Here is a 22,472-nt window from a genome sequence, read left to right as displayed (position 1 = left end):
AACGAGATTTTAACGTTGTTATAGAAACACAAACAATATGGCGTAAAATTTATTCTGCATTATTTTTCTGGTAGTTTAAGGATGTCTCACAGGTTTGTTTATCCACTAAGTTCTAAGTTATATGAAAATTTGAAATTGCAAAGTCAGTAATTGCCTTAAAATACCAAAGTATCGCATGTTTTATCTTTGGTAAGGGTTTGTATTGCACTATATTCATATTTGTTTATAAATATTCCCAGGATTTTTCAAAACGCATGCACAGTAGTCAAGAAATTTAATACACTTACAACAGGTAAAGAAGTAATATTTAATATTACAAAAAAAGTACTTTTATGGACCAGGACCCTGAAACAGTGAAAGTAAAACCCCAAAAAATGTTGGTACCCCTAAAGTAAAAGAAGGCCCAATAATGCCTTCTTTTACTTTATGGGTCCCACAACCAGGTACCTCAAATGACCGAATAACACCGTTATTATCAGAATAACACTTGTAATGACCGAATAACACCTGAAATTTTAATATATTCACATATTGGTGACTTTTAAACATTGATTAATAAGGGGACGAAGTCCCCTATTACGGTAGAAAAATCAATAAAAAAAAAAAAAAAAAAAAAATCGGGAAAATTTCCTGAAATTTTCATTGTACTAATGTACTCAAAATCATTAACTTTTTATTTTCAGACTTTTTTATTTTCCCGCAGAAATCTACTTCCTTTTTCCGGTCTCGTTTGCATGAGTCTTTGAGTAAAATATATATTTATCAGTCTAGTAAAATATAGGAAGGAACGCAATACCAATTCCATTTTTAATAATTCCTTGAATGGCTTGATATGAAAAAACGTTACCTGATAGCGTTTCTTTGTTTACATTGAATATGACGTCATAACATAAATAACGTCACAACTAAAATTCCGAACAACAGAACCGAAATCGGAAACGTAAGGGTATTTCCGTTTCTTTTTTGAACAGATTTTGAAGTCATGTAAAAAATGTTTGAATTAAAAAAAATAATTCATACAGACTTCGTCCCCTTTCACAGGTAACGCCTGCCTCATATTAAATGATAGTATATTATTAATGTATTTTATAACTTAAAACTGATTTACAGAAAGCAGGTAAGTTCATAAAGATTATTTTAAATATAGTGTGTACATCCAGCATGGCTACCAAGGAAATCACAATGGTCGCCATATTGGATGTACACAATAAATTTAAAACGATCTTTATGAACTTACCTGCTTCCTGTTAATCATTTTTAAGTTATAAAATACACTTATGATATAATATTATTTAATAATCAATGTTTAAAAGTCACCAATATGTGCTAATATTAAAATTTCAAGTGTTATTCGGTCATTCGTGTTACCCCCCACAACCTATGTATAGTTAAATTTAATATATTTGCGTTTCTTCCAATAAAAATGTCTGTGATAAATGAAAGGTGTTATTACAGACATTGTTTCATAGTGACCAATAATGGACATGTTATTTCAACACAATTCATGACAGGAGATGATAACTCTGTCAGAATTCCCACAATAACAGTATGCCTGTTATTTTCTGTAATAACTTGTTTAAGTCATACCCTTGACTGTTTTACTTTTATTTTTGGTTTTAAGTTTAGACCTGATAAGCAAATTATATATCAGCAATTTTCACCTCTACAGTTCTCAATTATGGCTACAATAGTACAATAGTGTATATTTCTTTTGATCTACATGTACAAGCAATGTTGCGTAGACTGTATTTTGTTTTTCTTTCTTAGCACCTACAACAAACAATGGGGAGAGGGACAGTCAGCATTGCAGGATCTCCTGCAACAGGAACTCCCAGAGGAGCCACCAAAACCAGAAAAGGTTTGTTTTACACATCGTCGTGACATGCAAATTGCATAAAGAGAAACTGTAACCAACTAACTAATTTAGTGGGTGATTTATTTTTTTTGCAACTTTCTCAAGCTGAAAAAAAACCTGAAAATGTAAAACTTGTACCTTTCCTAGAATATAAATACATCTACATGTAGAAAATCACGAAATTAAATCATAAAACAGTGGTCTCCCCAAGTCGTTTTAGTGTCATGGCACCATGACGCTATAATCATTTTGAAGATGCTATTTTTCTTTGCCGCAAAATCGATCGATGTCCTAATTTATGAACTTTCATCTAATTACCGCTTGTGATCATAAAAATTATATCAACTTTAATTGTTATCCCTTCAAGTCAGACAATAGAGGCATTTAAGAGTGATCAAATTGGTGTTAATTGCCCTTTGGGTGATAATTGTTTGGATATAAATACCCCAAGTTGACACTTATGACATGACTAATAACATGTGGTCCAAGCGTGAAATATTGTCATTGAGAAAATTGAAATCATAAAAAAATTGAAATCTACGTTTGCATCATGACAGAACCCTCTCATAAGAGAAGAATAAACTACGCTGGTTACTCGATGTTGACAAAATGGCTGACCAAACCAAGTTATACAATTAGGCATTTTTTATCATGTTGATGAAACAGCAATTTTAAATTTATAAGTAAAGAAATTCAAAAATATAAACGATTTATTTCTTTAGAAAGCATTGACTTTACAGATTGGTCGTATGTTATATCAAACTAAAAACTGTTAATGAAGTATTTTCTTTCCCTTCCGGTACTTGTTACTGGAGAGCGTACATTTAACATTTTGATTTTCAGCAAATTAAGTGTTTTACTTCATTGGAACCTGGTGAAAATTGCCTGTAGTTAAAGTTTCCTTCATTTTAATTTATAGAATTTAAAGTGTCATATTCATTCCAAATCGCTTGTCAAACATTGTTTATTTTCGTAAATTTTTTCAACGGAAGTGGACCAGCTATGACTGAAATCCTCTTTCTTACGATAATAACTACAGACGCACAAATGGTACAGATGACAGAAAAATAAAAACCAAAATGGAAAATTATGCATTCCACACACATAAACAGACTCCTCCTTGCTAAATGTTTTTATTTCTATGTAAATGCATTGTTTCAATTTACTGATTAAAGTTGCTTAACTTTGTTAAATGAATGTTTAAGACATAATCTGAAACAACTGTTATACTTTCATTGTATTCTCAGGTATGAATTGAACAATATAAAGAATAATTAAATGAATAGGATATGGCCCTTTATATTATTGTGAAAAACAAACATTGTTTTTTAGTCTCACCACTTCTCCTTATCAGCATGATCAGTTTCAAAAAGAGAAGGCACTTCTCCCTATGATTATGAAGTAGTGTGAGTCCTGTTACCATGTGTTTATAATTGTTATTATTAAAGTATAAAGTAAAAGAACTTACAATTTGTTAAAATTTTATTCTCAATATAACAAATTTTGATAAGTTAAAATCATGGTCTTTGCTCGATTATTAAAATAAGATATTACTAAAAAGTCATATATTATGAGTCTTTTTTTTCAATCAAATTCCTAGACTATATTGCAATTTTATTTTAGGATCGTTTGGCAGCATTCCAGTTACTGGCAACCATGTATATAAAATATATACAAATATTCCGTAAATTGGAGCAGTCATATGATCAGATTGTCCACCCACAGAAAAGAAGAGTCTTACGTCATGTTTTGGATGGAGCAATGGGAAGAATTTTGGAACTGAAACATGAAATGGTCAACCTTGAGTTCTCAGAATACCACTACTTTGATGATGTTTTATCAGATTTAAAGTTGACACCCGTATGTACAATTAACTGTAAAGGATAAAAAAAATAAAGTCCATATAAATTGTTTGCTTATCAATTTTTACAAACTTTCTAAATTATCTCTCTTATTTGATGTTAACAATTTACAGAGCATTTAAATAAACAAAGTTCTTTTTAAAATATAAGATGAAAATAAATATGTGTTTGATTGTTCTACAGATTTAAAGTATTTTATCTGTAAAGGTCCACTTGATTCATAGAAAGGATATATTAGCAGACAGAAATTATTTTGAGGTTTTTTTCAGAATGATGTAGAAATACCAATTCCAAAGTATTTTATCTACGAAAGAATGGAAGCTTTACAGAAAAGGGAGAAAACTCTTGGTCAGATACTTGCAAAAATGGGACCACAAGACAAAGATGATGTTTGTACTTTAAATTTTGTTGCCTTACAAGAATAGGGAAAATATATCATACTATGCAAATACTATTTTGGATATATATGACACTGAAATTTTTTCCTATTCATCGAATATTACATAAAATTAGATTATAAATAAACCTTACTTTATATTGCCAGTCCGTTGATGTTTTGTTCTGAAAACAAATGTAAAACATCCGAACTTTGACCTATAATTGTTAACATTTTTATACATAGTGACTTGGATGGCACTCATACCACATCTTCTTATTTATATATATATTTGATTTTAATAAATTTACATTTTTACATGAATTCTCATATATTCATTGATCAAAAGTGAAACTTCAGATAGTTTGCCAGGATTAGACATTCAAATGATCAGTATAGATTATAACAATTGAAAGTATCAAATTTTAGCACAAAACTATAATTTGACATTAGAATTTTTCTTTAAATGATAAAATTTCTATTATTTTATTGTAAAACAATTTAACCATAAAAATAAATCCTAAATGACTTGGACTCATTTTAAGGGAAGTAACTCTGGAAATTAAGTTTTAAAATAAATTGTATTTTGGAATTGATCTGTTTTTTATTTAGCAAGGAATAAGCATGGTGACCACTTTTTAGCTCACAGTCACATGGCCAAAAGGGACAAGTGAGCTTATCTCATCACTTGTTGTCGTCTGTTAACTTTTACAAAAATCTTCTTCTCTGAAACTACTGGACTTGATTTAACCAAACTTGGTCACAATCATCAGTGGGGTATCTAGTTTAAAAATGTGTCTAATGACCCATCCCGCCAACCAAGATGGCCGACATGGCTAAAATAGAAATTAAGTGTAAAATGCAAGTTTTATCTATTATTTGGAAAATTGTTATAAATAGAGAAAATCAGACAAGGGCAAAATGTTCAGAATGTTGAGCTCTACTTCTTGCTCATAGATGTCAAAACTGTCATGCGACTTCTTATAGGAGTTATTGCCCTTAAATGACAAAATTTTACCATTTATTTTTTTTCATTTTTGCCTTTTATCTTGAAAACTATAGTAGATAGAGAGAAACTTTTTGTTGCAAAAATGATCAGCAAGACAAGATCTACAGATACGTGTGCATGGTCGAAATAGTCAGTCGACTTCTTATTAGAGTTATTGCCCTTTGATGACGATTTCTACCAATTGTTTGCGTTTTTGCCTTATATCTTAAAAATTACAATAGATAGATAGAAACTTAAAGCAGCAAAAATGATCAGCAAGACAAGATCTTCATTTAAGACAATAGAGAATGATAGATAAATAGAAACTTTGATTAGAAAAAATGATCAGCAAGGTGAGATCAACAAACAAGTCAAAATTTGATGATATAGTTACATGTAGTAGACTGTCACTCTTCAAAGGAGTCATTGCCCTTAAATGAGGATTTTTTTACCCTCTTTTGTGTTTTGAGCAAAAACTAAAGAAGAAAGAGAGGAAACTGAACAGAGTAAATGATCAGCAATACAAGATCAACAAAAAAGAAATTTTTGTCATGAATTCTATTCTTGTCTACAATGTTGGAAAGAGTCCATTGTTGATTATGCACAAAGACCTAAGTGAGCGACACAGGCTCTTTAGAGCCTCTAGTTTTCTTTTTTTATGTTTTCTAAAATCCTTTTTGCAGTATTTTATCTAAAAACCCTTCTATTTTTTTTCTAGTACATGTAACAACTGTGATTTTTCCTGTATAACTGTAACAAAATATGGAAATGTGCAAAACATGTAGCTTGAATACAACCCCATGACATATATATACTTTTTATCATAGTCATGTACATGTATTTAGAAATTAGCTACATTTTGACAAGGTAGTGAAAAGTTATATTAAGTTTATATTTATAGTTCTATACTACTTTAAATAATATTCACATTCATTTATCCAAAGTTTATTGTTGCGTGTTATCAAAAGGTCATTTCATATTTTTTATATTACCTTCAGCGTAAAGAAGAAATAAAGATGTCATTTGAAGAAGCCATCCATATTGTACAGATTCATGAGAGAGCGAGACAGGGAAGACTACGTGCTAAATTTATGAAGGAGATTAGACAGCAGGAACTTGATGAGAAGAATCAAAGACGTACTGGTGCTCCAACTCTGGATCCTGATGTAGCAGCTGTCAGAATTCAAAAGGTTATGTATATTACTGACACAAACAAAAAAATAAATATTTTTATATAACCGGTATTTGCAATAAATTCACGAATTTCATGAGGACATGCAAGCAATGAATGAAAAGCAACTTTTAATATTGTTTTTTTCTATTTAAATTAGAACCTCTACATAATATATAAGATGACAACATGATGAAATTTACTGTATACTGATTCCGTTATATTTAACCTTTCTGTGTTAACAAAGTAAATTTTATTTAAACAGGTGTGGAAAGGTTTTGCACAAAGAAGGAAAACCAAACGTGACAGAGAAGAAGAAATGATGTTTATAGGAATGGTTAGTATTTATTACTGTCCTAATATTTTTATGTGTAAGTGCATTCTACCTGTTAAAATAACTTGTATGTCTATAAAAATCACCAAGTTTAATTTCTTGAATATAACCAATTTGTTTAACTGGATAAACAATATATAGATAAGTGTCAGCCACTCTTATGTTTAAGTAAATATTTTATACAAGGAAAATCCAGGTTGTAGTAAATCAACACATTATAAACAAAGATTAACTTTTTAAAGTAGAGATGGTCAAAAACGTAAATGTTCATGAATGCTAATTAATATAAATACCAAAGAAAGAAAAAAATACTCATACAAATCTTTCAACTTGATGTGGAGCACATAACAATGTGATGAAGTTTAACAAATTTATCAGAACATATGAAAACTTCAATGTTACCAAGCAAATAAAAAGAGAAAGGCAATCAGTTCAATAAAATCTCCACTAGTGATCAAAAATAAAGTGTATGAAAAAAAACACAACAAAACAAAACTTTATAATCCCACATTCTAACATGCATATTACAGGCTCCACCTCCAAGGCCTCAAAATCTAAAGAATACTCATGAGGCATTAGCTACAAAGAGAGAATCAGAGAGAAGAGTTAAACAAACTAATTATGAAATAGAGTACCAGAATGCACTTGTACAGATTAAAGAAAAGATTAAAGAATCAGAAGGACCAGACATCAAGGAATCCATGATGGATCAAATCAGACAATGGTTCATTGAATGCAGGTATTGTAAATTTTCCATCTGATAATTCTTGAAAAAAACAATTCTATAGATACAGTTCAATCTACTACAGTTATTGGAAATATTACATCAGATCATCCTTATTAAAATAAATAATTTCACAGTGACAGTTATTTCTACTTGATATCCTAACTGACTCCTAGAAATTAACACGAGGGTCTGTTGAGAAATTATTTTTATGTCAATTGAAATGACTTCAATTTTCCCATTGTAAATGTTCCATTTTAATGTATTCTTGGTAGTCCCTCAGTGTCTTCTTATTTTTATTGTTAAATAGCCATAAAAAGATGAGAGATTTTTTAAACATATAATTACACAGCTTACTTTTTTAATACATTTTCAGGACCTCTATTTTGCATATAACTCTTTTCTGTCAACAAATGGTAACATAATTTAAAAATTGTTCTATGCATTTCATGTAAAACTGAATGCTGCTTTGAGACATTAAATATTTCATTTAAAAAAGTGTCTGATTCTCTGATCCTCTTGACCTTCAAGTCATTAACTCAAAAACTGTTAATAACCAATGCTTCAAGATATTTTTATGTAAAGAAATCGATTATTTTTTGCTGATATGTGAACCATAAATCTTTAATTTTTAAATCCAGAGATGCAACTGGAAAGTTCCCAGAATTCCCTGATGAAGATGATGGTGGATCTAGTCTGATATTTAAGGAGAAAAGTCCAGAAGAATTAGAAGCTGAAATGAAAGAAAAGGTAAAGGATGTTGCGATAAAATTTCCTGAATTATGAATTAAATTTTGACATATATATGTTATAAAGATATAAAGTTAGAAGATATAAAGTTAGAATATTTTAAATTAATGGTGAAGAAAATATACCAATATTTCAAATATGCTTTACACATTTATAATTTGTTTTAAAAAAGAATAGAGCTGTCACAGTGTTTTCTAAAATATTTACAAATATATACCCCTCTGAAAATGTTAATGTTGTATAGCTCTTGTCTGTTTTCACTTAGTCAAAAATACTAAAAATAAGAGAACTACCTGATTAAATGAAAAATGTAATGATTTGAACCACCAGATAGATAGAGAACTCCTCAACCAAACAGAATAAACAAATTAATGAATTATAGTGGACATCAAAATACATGTTCATTTATGTTGTGTGTCAGTTTTAGATTGCTTTTCAGAGTTACGGCCCTTTAATTTCTTTTGTTAGAATAATGTTTATGATTTCTTGATGATTTTTTTATGTTCTACTAGAATGTTAATTCTTTATTTCAATAAAGTTGTTAATTTTTGTGGTTTTCAAATTATACTCAATTTTTTTTTATTCAGCTCAAACAGATGTGTACCAAGATAATAAATTGAATAGCTGTCTTTCATTTTTTTTAAGTTTCTAAAGTTTTTAAATTTATCACATGAGTTGAAATTTTTGATGATGAGATTTAACTTTTTTCAATTCTGGTCTTCAGTGGTAAATGAACTGAACCAAATGTTTATTGTATTTCCACATTTTTCTATAATCTTTAGCAAAGAAGGGAATCTCAGAGTCAGGTATAAAACACATTTATACAAAAACAACAAGTTTTGTTATAAATGTCCTGCACCAGTTTACTATAAAACTTCCTTTCATTATCTGCATAATTTATGTTCATTGTAAAATAAATACATACTATATTATTTTTTATACACAAACCTTTAGAAAACTTTATATAGACTTTAAAGCAGTGCCACTTCATAATACTTGTACTTGTATTAAATTCTTTACATTTGTATAAGTTTGGTTTTGTTGTTTACTTTTTTCAAGAAAATACACCATGAAATAAAGCACAAATATTACCTTTTCAAAATTTTCCTACTTGGTTAATTTTGTGATTTGAAGAAAATAATGTTTTTCTAAAATGAATTTTTATTTGATACTTTTGTTAGAAAAATACTATGATAACGAGTTTCAAGGAGAACTTTTAAATTGTGGACTGCTTTTCAGTTTCATATTCAACATTAAAGCCAGTTTTGTTGTTGTGGTATATTAAAGAATTCCCTATTTATATATCTTATTACAGATTCATGCAGAAAGTAAAAATCATTAAAAATAGAAGTACAAAGAAATTTCATTGTCGAAAATCAAAATTGGATGAAAGTATCATTTAACCCAATGACAAATAATTTATTATAATATATTATAAAGTATGGACAGAAAGGATTTTTATAGAAAATCTATAAATTGTAAGAACTTTACACATGTGACAATGACAGACAAGAAAATATCAGATTTAAGGATTAATTTTAGGTCCCTGACGAGGCATGTTGGTGTATGAGACTTTACAAATTTTACCCAAATGACATTAGATTACTCAAGTTTAGTATTGTTTCTTGAAGTCAAATTTAAATATTTTAAAAGCTTACAGATAAGAAGTTTTTTTATTAATGGTGCTTCATACTTTTTAATCTGCAGTCCAGAAACGGGGGAACTACTACATACACTGTGTAAGAATCTATTTTCTTGACAATCTTTTTAAAAGATTTTTTACTCTGGAGCAGGAAATTGATAGTATAAAACTGAGCAAAGATAGGAACTGTTAGCCCTAAGTTTACTGAAGTTAAGAATGCTTTGTTTTCTATTATTAAACAGGAAGAAGGAGGTGGTAAAAAGAAAGATAAAAAAGGCAAGAAGAAAGATAAGAAAGAGAAAAAAGGAAAGAAAGACAAGAAAGGGAAGAAAGGAAAGAAAGGAGGGGACGATGATGTAAGAATTTAATTATTTTAAAGAAGACATCCTTTTTAATAAAACAGTCATGGTCAACTTTACATCTACAGTAGATGTTGATGATGAACTGTAGCCTAAAAATAGTAGTGCACTTTAAATATTATTTTTTAGTTGACAGTGTGTAATTGTGGTTGAGCGTTTTGTTTAAACTAATTTTTTAAAATTTATTAATGAAAGTTGGCTTTTCAAATTTAAGTGACAAACAATACATGCATATTCAAGATGATAAAATATTTCTGTGATATAAAGATAACCTGTATTACACTAGACATAATGCACTATGTACCGGTAGGCCTTTTAACTTGCCTGCTCACAAGCTAATTATCTGCAGGAAGTCATATCACCCCAGTCAGGCATGTTCTTCGCAGAAAGGCTGCTTGTTTGGAGGAGAAACAGCAAATATCAATTTAAATGTCCTTAGTTTGTCCCTGCAGAAGATTGAATCCACAACCTCCTGCACTCAATAATTAACATGCTACCATGAGACCTCTGATTTGATTACTGAATTTTTAGAACACTTTTCTGCATTATTCAGTTAATCGGTCATATATTAGAAACAACATTGGAAATATTCTCCTTAGAAATCACAATTGATTTTAGCCAAGATGGCATAACACACTAAGTGACCTCTAAAATAGCTGTGATAAATTATGACCATGACCTGTAAGATCCACATAAAGCACGTAATTTTAGTTTCAAGTTAAAAAATAATGACCACTTGAATTGTATGATGGTTCTGAATCTGCAAGAAATATTTATAGCTAAACATTTAACAAACAACAATCAATTAAACATTCAAAAGAAATGTCATTCCTCCACACAAAAAATTACTTTCTTAATATTACGAGCAAATATTTACCTACCTTATTTATCTATGTTCACAGGAAGAGGAAGAAGGATGGAAGATGCAGGAATCCACTTTTGTTCCTGCTATAAAAGATGGACATGAAGATTATAAAGGTAACTATTTTGTAAGAATCTGTTTGCAAAAATGATCTCCCCTTAAATTCATATTCCTGTATTTTAATGTGAACGTTCCCTAGAAGTGCAAACAACTAATGGCAGTATTGTTTGTATTGTTGATGAAATAATAAAAAATGAAAAAAAATCTTTGACTTCAACAAAATAACATATGATGATAATCTCTGAACACAAAATTCATGTATGAGCAAGAGAAAAATGGATATTAGGAGATTTGGTGATTGTGTCTATTAGACAGCAACCAAATGTAACAAATATCCAAAAGACATCTAGAGGTCAAAATGTAGTCTTAACAATTAAAAGAGGACAATACAATATGTTTTGAATACAGATAATTTTATGTTACTTCTTGTGTAAATGTAGCTATATATATATAGTCTTAACAATTAAAAGAGGACAATACCATATGTTTTGAATACAGATAATTTTACGTTACTTCTTGTGTAAATGTAGTCTTAACAATAAAAAGAGGTCAACGCAATGTTTTGAATACTGATAATTTTATGTTACTTTTTGTGTAAATGTAGTCTTAACAATTAAAAGAGGACAATACCATATGTTTTGAATACAGATAATTTTATGTTACTTTTTGTGTAATTATTTATTCAATTTTCAGGTGTGTGGGTCACCAGGGACGAGAAAGACAATTTCTCACAGAGACATGATGCTGAGCTAATTAAAGAAAACAAGAGAAAAGAAGTAGAAGAAGAAGTCAGAATACAAGTGGATGAACTAATGAGAGCAGAACTGAAAAATCTGAAAGCTGTAAGTTCTAACTTTTGTTTGAGATTTAAACAGGAGTAGGTTTTACTCTGTAAAATTAATTAAAGTTACCTGGGGTTGGTGGAATGACATGTTTTATTTTCACAGATAAAGCTTGTTTCTTGATAACATATTAAAAAAAACAAGGGCTTTATGCACAAGGTACACACTCTTATAGTTCAGCCATAAAGTTTGTCTTTGGAAGGAATGTACCATGGCCCAGGCCATAATCTTGCCGGCGAAATGACGATTTAAGTCGCCAAAGAATTTTGAAAATCGCTAAATCTCGCCAGCCAACTGACTTCATGGCGAAGTCAAATCGCTATGAAAATCGGTAAAAGGGAGACAACTTGTGAATTACAAGTCTCCCAGGTAAAAAAAATGGCGACTGACAAGGAAAATCGAGATTTTCAAAACGACCCAGGAATAATACTTTTGACGATCAAATTAAATAAATCCAACGGTGACTTTGAACATCCTTGGATATAACATTCAAAACTTTTCAAACGGAAAACTGACCGTCTGTTAAAGTTATCATTTTACGATGATTTTTACCTGAGGATGTTGCGTAATCACTCAGCTGATTTGTTTTATTTTTATTTATTACGAGTCGATCAAATTGTACTATTCGGTGGGGTAAGGGTGGGAATTAACGGTTGATTTGTTAAATTCATTGAATAAAAATTGAAATATAAAAGGTAGAAAGACAGTTGATGGATAATGTGATTACAAACGTACGACACTCGACCAGCTGTGATCAGCAGTGGATTTTTTTTTTCACGACAATTTCGTTGATAGGGAAGATATCTTTAAAAAATGATAGAAATTAGCTCTGTGTCGGTTAATTAATATGTGATTGACAGACATTTTCATTTATATGCTTACAATCTTTAACGAGAATTTCCATTTACAACTACATGTAACATGATGTCCTGGACATTCAATAATGTTTTACAAAATAATAAGTGGTGGTATAAATTAAATTCCCAGTCATGTGAAATTCATCAGGTGAACTGGGAGTCATATTTTTCTGGACATTTAAAAATAAATTGAGGCAGATGAACATGAATTTAATGCATCATAATGTTACTAGGCTACTCCCTCATGTCCCGATCAACAAATTTTATTTAAACTTAAATAGTTGACAGTACAAATGGTATCAATGAATAAATAAGAACTATATTGTCTAAACCTTTTTATTAAGAACTTTCTATATATACATTTTGTACAATAACATGAAAAAACTGCATTGAAGTATATTTTTTATTGCATATAAAACAATTTCCTTAGTGATAAGCACGAGAACACTATGCAACCGAACCGGTAATGGAATCTCACTTCTCCAAGAAATTGACCACTTCTCCCTTCTCTCTCATGGAAGGAGAAGTCACTTCTCCCTCTCCAAAATCCTAGTTTAGGCCCTGCCATGGCCAAAAAACTACATTAAAAAAATAATTGTGGAACCATTTCATTTGAAACTTCAGGTAGTTTTGACTCAGTTTTCTTATTACTATGTAGTTTATAGTCTTTGTCTGTGTTTCACATTAGGCTGTTGATAGAGATAAGGGAAAGAAAGGTAAAGGAAAAAAATCTGGAAAAAAGAAGAAGAAGAAGGGAAAGAAAAGTGGAAAGAAAGGAAAAAAGAAGAAGAAGGACAAAGATATAACTTCAGACAGGTAAATTTGGGGCTTGAATGCAATCTTTTGTTTGGCATTAATGAAGTTAAAACGGAAGGCTGTTTGAAGGGAAAATATGGGGTCAGTAGGAACTTCCATGAAAAACATTATGGTTGATTCATTGTTTTCAAGATGCTGTACAAATTATACAGAAGATAAATTATATATCCCCCCTCCAAGTTGTTTATTTATGAGGAAAAAATGTTTCAATTTTTGTGATGGCCTTCAAAATGGATAAATTAATTTCTTTAAAATAAGGAGGATAGATGCAAAGTAAATATTTGAAATTTTTTCTGCATTAATATATGTACTAATGTATATGCAAAACAACTTTAATACATGACTTACAGTTCAAGATAATAGTGGGAAAAGATTTTTAATAACAGACATAATTCTGGATTCTAAAAAAAAGGTTACACTTAACAAGACATTCTTTTGACAAAAAGTTAATGAAGGAATTCATATAAAATAGTATACAGAACTCCAAGGTAATACAAAAAGGGGAAGTCAATAAACACTGACAAAAATCAAATGTTATCAACCAACAGGATGAGTGAAAAACAACTGTCATATTTCTGACTTGGTACAAGCATTTTCTGTATAAGTAGGATATTAAAGTATTTTAATTTTCTACTGGATAATAGACCTTTTAAATGAAAAGTTCATGTTATAAAAATAGCTCATTGTTTTTTTTTTTATTTTGTGCAGGACAATAGACTCTTTATATGAAGAGTTGGTAAGAGAAGGTATAATAGTTAGAACTCCACAGGTCAAGTTGTCAGACTACGAGGGAGAGTACAGTTATCTAGGAACAACTTTACGTCAAGCTAATATAGAACCTATGCCATCATTAAGTGATGTCAGAAGACTAGTCACAGAGTTTGGCATTTTACCTCTAGGTAAGGTTATACCCATATTGAAGTCATTAGTCAAAGTCAGGAGAAACTCAAACTTGTCATGTAGTCATTTTCTTTACTTTTAATATTAAACTATTAAAATTCACAATTGTTAAGAATGATTGTTAATAATGGTATAGCATGTACAAACCAAAAATGAAGGATTGAGTAATAACATATAAAATACCACAAATTCCTTTGAATTTCTTTAATTAAGTAACTGTACGAAGCCTGTCAAAATGAACTAAATACTATGACAAAAGCCATTTCTTAAAACTTGAGTTACATGTAATATTTTCCTTTGCAGGTTCACCAGCAGTTCATGAAAAAGCACCTTTAACTAAATCTATATTACTGGCTGGTCCCCGAGGGACTGGTAAAAAGATGTTAGTACAGGCAATGTGTAATGAAACAGGAGCAAACATGTTTGATTTGTCAGCGACAAACTTAGCAGGCAAATATCCTGGAAAAGATGGATTAAAAATGTTAATGCATCTTGTTTTTAAGGTAAGTAGTGTAAGAGAATTCAGGAGCTGTTGTTAAAAGTTATTGTAACTTATTTTTCAAACTAAAATTTTTCTGTGTGATTGTCAGCATAAAAAAATCATATTTATCTAAAAGTAATCTTATTGATTTGTTTTTTTGTGAAAGTTACAATAGTTCAAAGGTTTAAGATTTATTACAAAATAAGATAACTTTCAACATGTTTAAAAACTTAAAATCAAATGGTTAACTCTGTTTTTCTGAACCTGAACTTTTCTATAAACTATTCAATACAGAAGCATGATTCCTGGAGAGGTCTTCCATCTTTGATATATGTTTTTTATGTCTTACTTGAAATCATTGTGTTTATATTGAAATGTAATTTTCCTCTGACACCCTTTAATATATGTTAATTTGTCTATTTCTAGCAGAGAAATATTAAGTATTTGTTTTTTATGTAGGTTGGAAGAGAACTTCAGCCCTCTGTTATTTATATTGGAGATTGTGAAAGAATGTTTAAAAAGAAAGTTCCAAAAACAGATCCGGTAAGAATTCCTATATATGTGTATATATATATGCCTTGTTTTAAATTATTATTCGTTTTTTACTAAAACCTTGATGTTGAAGAAGCTAGATATTTATATTTTATCTTGCTTATGAGGTTTTGTACAAAAGCATACCAGGGTACCTGGTGTCAGAAATTTTGAGTTTTTTTAGATCAGTTTTGGTAGAGGTACAGGTCATATATCTTATACTATGGCCATAAGTGTTTCATTTTCTTTTAAAAAACTTCAAATATAAGAATAAACAATGATATTTTTTTCGATTTCATTAAAAAATAAGTTCATATTGTTTTTTTGTTTATGTAGACTGATCCAAAAAGATTGAAAAAGGAACTTCCTAAACAATTAAAAACTATTAAAGGAGATGATAGGTTATTATTAGTGGGAACTTCACGGTGTCCATTTGATGGAGAGATGAAACCACTGACCTCATCATATCAAAGAATTATTTTGATACCAAGACCTGACTATGCATCTAGACATTGTAAGTATATTTTAGATTCAAATGTTTTAACTTTTGAGAAATGTATTTAGATTAGATAATGTAAAAAAGTCAGACATGTACTAACAACATAGAAAATGTCAGACTGTCCTCCAATCAGCTTCCAATTCAAAATTAATGTTAGATAATGTACTAGGTGATTATTCAAGTGGATCTTAAAAAGACTTACATGAATAAATGCTGTAGACAGAGAATCAAGTTCATATCAGTATGTAACCATTATTCTGTGTTGCCATTTAAAAAGCATTACCTTACCTTATTCTCTGTTGTGATATAAATTAAAGCTTATCTAAATTATAACCATTTTCAGTTTCAAATCCTATGAGTTTATAAGCTTTTTAATGCAAAATGCTCTCTTATCAGTTTGGTATTTAGAATAGCATACATCTACCAGCAAACAAATAAAACAAAAATAAAACTATTCAGTCTAATGTATTATGAAGGAGGTGTGGGTATATGGCTATGAAACAGCAACCAAAGGACATAAATAAAATAAAAGACATTTTGAGATCAACATATGGTCTTCTTCAAAAGGCAAAAAGTCCATACAATATATCCCTCAAGCCAGAAAAGTTTAGAATAAATTTAACAGAGACTATCAAGGATCTGCTATCAACATCCTATCAAATCCCTCGGGACCAAAAGAAAAAACTAACCAATAAAATAAACTAGAGACAATCAATAACAAGGTTCCTTAGACTTAGACATAACCACGAAATCAAACATCCACAAAATTGAAATTTTTCCTCAAACTATGAAAATTGATATCGACAAAAATAAATGAATCCAAGGTAAGCCATTTATCACATGGTGTTCTTTTTGAATGAATATATATCAAAAGTTTGTATTTGTTCCAATGATATGCTTTCTTTACAGTATTATGGCGAAGATTAATTTTAAAACATGGTGGTACTTTAACCAACCACCTTGATGTCAGCTCCCTTTCCAAAGTAACAGATGGTTATACACCAGGTCACATGGTAACAGCGATACAACAGATTCTAACAGAAAGACGAATTCAGGCATTATCAAAGAAACCATTAACATCTGTAGAATTTATAGCTCCTTTGGCCAGAATAGACCCTATATATAAAGAAGAAGAAGAGTCATTTAAGGTATGTAGAATATATAGCTCCACTTGCCAAAATAGATCCTATATATAAAGAAGAAAAGAGTCATTCAAGATACATAGAATGTATAGCTCCACTGGCCAGAATAGACCTCCTTTATTAAATTATGAGAATTGTTTGTTTAAAGCATGTATAACTTATAGCTAGACTGGCTAGAAAGGACACTTTATAAAAGGAAGAAGAGTCATTCAAGTGATAGCATGACTGGTCAGAATATAAACTCATTTGATGAGTTGCTTATGTGTAGAGAAAGTTTAAATATAAACAGAGAGGAAAGCAAAAATTCTAGCTGTCATAGATCATTTTGCATTTTCTTTAATTTTTAGTTATATGCTTTTGCACATACATTTTTTTGAGACAAACAGTTAGATAATAAAAGTTTTGTGAGTAGAACCTTTTTAGGGTTAAGTAGGGATTTGTTGTAGGTCTATGGTTTAGATGGTATTGACTTGTTATCAAACATTATATCAAACTAGAGATAACAGGACAAAATGATAGTTTGAGAAATGAAATTAGTTAGAATTCTATTTGTCTTTCTACTTGCAGGGTTGGTATGCTAAAACTCCATTAGGTAAGAAGAGGGCAAAGGCTGCACAGGCAGATGAAGATGGAGATGGTGGAGGAAAAGGTGGCAAGGGAAAGAAAGGCAAAAAAGGAAAGAAAAGAGGCAAAAAGAAGGGAAAAAAGAAGAAGTAAAATCTGTGATAAAACTTTTGACAGAGACACATTCCGCCCAAGTGATATCTTGTTTTTATACACTTTTATTGACTTTACATGTATGAATAATAATTTATTTTAAATATGATTTATGAAAAAAATGTCTCATTTTTCTTTTAACAACCAATGAAGACAAGAAGCTACATGTATAAGTTCAGTTAGTATTTTCGCCCAGTTTTCTAAATATCTAGCTGCCTTCACCCCAGGACAAGTAAATCTAGGCATAACCTGGTCATATCTGGATTGTTTTTTCCATACATTTACTCTTTCCTGATTTGTTTTCTTACTTTTAAAATAATTAGTTGTTGGTGTATGGTGCTGTTTGTTGAGTGGCCAGTATTTATATGCCCCAGCCGCAGCGGAGGGGGTATTAAGTGTTACCCTTGTCCGTCCATATGTCCCAAAATTAGTTTCGTTCTCTAACTTTAGTTTACCTTAACCAAATGTTATGAAACTCATACACAATGCTTTTAACCACACAACACGGATCAAGTTTGAATTTGGGTTGCGTCACTTTTACGATTTTTGAGTTATTTCCCTTTATAACGTAATATAAAGCAGAGGCATCATCTGTGTCCCATGGACACATTCTTGATTTATTTATTTATGTCTGTTGTTTTTTATGTGGATGTGAAGAGGCAATGGTATTACTTTTCTGGCTGTTGAAGTTGCAGTGTTAACAATTGCAAATACTTTAATATCTTTTCTTCTCTTTCATGAAGATTTATTTGGAGTTTACAAGTCTATAATAAGAATGTGTTAGACACTCTGAGATCTCACCTTACCTCTTGTTCATGCTTCAGTGTTCCTTGAATCTTCAAGATTTTATTCTTTCTTACCTGACTTCCAGTAAATATACAAGGCAGAAACATATTGGTATGTAGATTTATTGGTATAAGTATCAATCTCTCTGACATAAAATTGAGAAAGGAAATGGGGAATGTGTCAAAGAGACAACAACCCAACCAATGAGCAGAAAACAGCTGAAGGCCACCAATGGGTCTTCAACACAGCGAGAAAATCCTGCACCCAGAGGCAGGCTTCAGCTGGCCCCTAAACAAAAATGTGTACTAGTTAAATGAAAATGGACTTCACACTAAACTCCAAAACATATAAATGAACTAAAATTAAAAAACATACAAGATTAACAAAGGCCAGAGGCTCCTGACTTGGGACAGGTGCAAAAATGCGGCGGGGTTAAACATGTTTTGTGAGATCTCAACCCTCCCCCTATACCTCTAGCCAATGTAGAATAAACAAACACACAGCAATACGCACAGTAAAACTCAGTTTAAAAGAGGTTTGAGTTCGATGTCAGAATATAGTATATCATTTCAATGCTCCAGTAGACAGGTTAAGCCTGAATAATACACTGTGGATTCATTATTATTCGTGGTATGCTAATTTTTGTTGATTTCATGGGTAAAGATGAACTACAAATTCAAATACTCAACAACAAAATTTGCTGTAGGCTTGTATTAAGAATTTCCATTCCAGCAAAATCAAGTATATCCAGGATGATACAATTTTCCCTCAATCCATGAATATTAATACCAATAAAAATAAATGAATCCACAATATATATTTTTGGTGACTATACATGACAGGTCAACAGTATTTGGAATGTGGGTATATTTCCATCTTACATACATTAAGTGGTGTTGATTTATTTTTTTTTTTTTTATTTCTCACGGCCAGGTAAAGATTTCCGGATTGGGTCTGTTCCTTATTAACTTTGGTAGATACAATATTTGGTAAGGGGATTTATGAAAGATATGAATGTTTATCTTGCCTAATTTTCATACTCCTGTGGTCAGGTTTTTTTTCTGGCTATTTCCGTAATTATTATGCAAGACATGTAAACTTTATTTGGTATGGGCATTTTCCGTGAATATATATGTTTGTCATAATCACAAGAGTGCTGCAGGTCGTGGTTTTGCTCCCAGGCCAGGTCAAACCAATGACTTGAAAAATATAATTTGCTGCTTCTCTAATAGCTCTAGGTATTTAGGAGCAAGAGCAATTACTGGTCAAAAATCAGAATAATGTGTAAGAGAGGGTGACATGTCTTCTGCAGACCAAGTGAACTTTCCTCAGTAATTATCCAAACACATGTACATTATATTTTATATGTGGATTTGCTGTATGTCTTTTGGACATGTATCATATGGTTTTGATCTCATATTCACACATTGACTCAGTGGTCTCATGGTAGCTTACTCACCTCAAGTGTGGGAAGTTGTTGGTTTCATTCCAGGCTAGGTCAAACAAGACTTATTAAATTAATATTTGTTGCTTCTTAGCTAAGCATTTAGGAGTAATAGCAAAGACTGGGCAACTCTCTGAATAATGTGTCCAGGTAGGGTGACAAGTCTTCCTGTGAACCTTGTGAACTAGCAACTATCAAGTTAAAATTCTGGCTCAGGGTGTCATGAATCATATTCATTTCTCATTACGATGATGTCCTGAATATCGATTTAATTTGTCTTTGGATTTTAAACAGCAATCCCTCAATGCATCATATTCACACTTTTTGTTTTTGTCCATTTCTCAAAAATTTAAACATGGAATGTCAACCAAAAAACATAACTTCATTATAAGGAGTACATGTGCATCTGACAGGTGTCATTTGACCTTGAAAGTTGTAGATTAGTATATTGCTGATGGTTCACTTTTTATTTTTTTTAAACTACCTTTATGGTTTTGAGCTAATTCTGGAAAACTTGTTCATTCAGTTTTGTATGATCAAAACTGGCAAGGAAGAACTCTTTTAAAAATAATTGATCGGCACTGATTTTCAATTTTGTCTCAGACATTGATGATATAAACCTATAATAGAAATTTCATCAAAATTTGGCAAGAATTGTACATGAGAGTGCTAACCATGCAATCTCCATATAATCAATATTTCCAAGGAGCATAACTCTTTTAAAATAATTGATTGGCGCTGATTTTCGAACTCATTCAAAACATTGCTGATATAAACTTATATCATAAACCTATGATATAAGTTTAATAAAATTCTGGAAATAATTGAACACATGAGAGTGCTAAGATTGCAATTTTCCATTTAATCAATATTTCCAAGGGGCATAACTCTTTTAAAAATAATTGATTGGCGCTGATTTTCAAACTCGTTCAAGACATTGCTGATATGAACCTATGATATAAGTTTCATAAAAATGTGGCAAGAATTGTACACATGAGAGCGCTAACAATGCAATTTTCCATATAATTAATGTTTCCAAGGGGCACAACTCTTTTAAAAATAATTGATCGGCACTGATTTTTGAAATTGTCCAAGACATTGCTGATATAAACATATGATATAAGTTTAATAAAAATCTGGCAAGAACTGTACACGTGAGAGGGCTAACAAGCCCTGACTGACAGACGGACACCAGGTATTTCTATGTCCCCCCGCAACGCATTGCGCGGGGGACAAAAAGGATATCAAATGCACTAGAGGCCCTTTGGAGGGGACATAAAGACTTTTTGCAGAATCACTTAATTATATATACTTAAGAGAGTTAATTTGAGTTATTGGTTAATACTGGTTTGGCTCTACCCCTTCTCTCTTCTAAGGAAGGGAGATGCTTTATATTTTTTGTAAGGTTTGTCAGTCACAACTTCACAAGAATATAATCCTATCTGTGAACGAAATGCAAATGTAAAAACAAAAATGCTATCAGACTGTCAGGTTGAGAGAAAACTATTGAACATGGAATGTTATGACCATGTAAATGCTGCAATAGCAATATATTTGACTTGTATGACTGTTTTTTTATAATCATAAATTAGTGGTTTCCTTATTTGGAAAGAAAATAGGATAAGATAAAACTATATTTACTTTTAAAATATTTTATTAGGAGTATATACATTAGCATTAAACATGCATGTAAATATAAAAACAAAAAATAAAAAGTAGTAAAAGTTTAAACAAATTTGTTACTACAGAACACATGATTAACAACCCATTATGACAAGACTCATAAAAACGGCAACAAAACTTTATATAACTCATAAAAAGCTATTGAACTTCAGAAATTATCAATAGTTATATTTGAAATGTAAAAGCAATGCCAATCTAATATTCTTATTTGGACTAAATAAACTGTTAACACAGAGATATGTCTCGCCTTTTTGTTATTTTGATAGTAAAATGCAAATGTTAAAATTAAAATAGCAATACTTTAACATGTAACTTATGAAAAAATATTCAAATAAGCAGGACTGAAGGTTCAGGGCCAAACAATCTCCGTGGAAATGAGATGAGCCAATGAAAATTCATATGCATGCTACATTGACCTAATACTAGTGGTTCCTAATAACATGACCTAATCACAAACTAATACATGTAAATTAAGCAAAATTTTTAAAGTCAATAGACCATGACTGAGAGGGCGGGGCCAAATAATCTCCATGGAAATGAGATATGCCAATGCTAATACAACTGCACACCAAATATTGACTTACCACTAGTGGTTCCTCATAAACTGACCTAATCGCAAACTAATACATTGTTGATGCTGCAGCCGCTGGAAACTGATACCTATGTCTCACTTTTTGACTCCATCAAGGCGAGACCAATATCAACTTATCATGTACATTTAGAATTAATTAATAAGATAGACAATGTTTGCTTATATATATATACTCAAAAACAAATGAAACACATCACTT

General features: G+C 30.7%; 1 protein-coding gene across 1 annotated transcript; it reads left to right on the top strand.

Annotated features, from left to right (window-relative positions):
- Positions 1 to 9: 9 nt before the first annotated feature.
- Positions 10 to 17,934, top strand: LOC127707502 (dynein regulatory complex protein 11-like). Its single transcript, XM_052212083.1, has 18 exons — positions 10 to 92; positions 1,768 to 1,858; positions 3,479 to 3,715; positions 3,987 to 4,106; positions 6,080 to 6,271; positions 6,518 to 6,589; positions 7,117 to 7,325; positions 7,952 to 8,060; positions 9,945 to 10,058; positions 10,964 to 11,039; positions 11,677 to 11,825; positions 13,371 to 13,498; positions 14,207 to 14,397; positions 14,702 to 14,901; positions 15,339 to 15,422; positions 15,747 to 15,924; positions 16,819 to 17,057; positions 17,619 to 17,934. Exons 1-18 carry the CDS (start codon positions 82 to 84, stop codon positions 17,766 to 17,768), a joined length of 2,550 nt encoding a protein of 849 aa, XP_052068043.1. The 5' UTR covers positions 10 to 81; the 3' UTR covers positions 17,769 to 17,934.
- Positions 17,935 to 22,472: the final 4,538 nt, after the last annotated feature.

The sequence above is a fragment of the Mytilus californianus genome, unplaced genomic scaffold (assembly GCF_021869535.1).
Source record: "Mytilus californianus isolate M0D057914Y unplaced genomic scaffold, xbMytCali1.0.p SCAF_1, whole genome shotgun sequence".
Classification (NCBI taxonomy): domain Eukaryota; kingdom Metazoa; phylum Mollusca; class Bivalvia; order Mytilida; family Mytilidae; genus Mytilus; species Mytilus californianus.
Note: the sequence above shows the minus strand (reverse complement) of the source record. Positions and strands in the feature narration are given on the sequence as shown.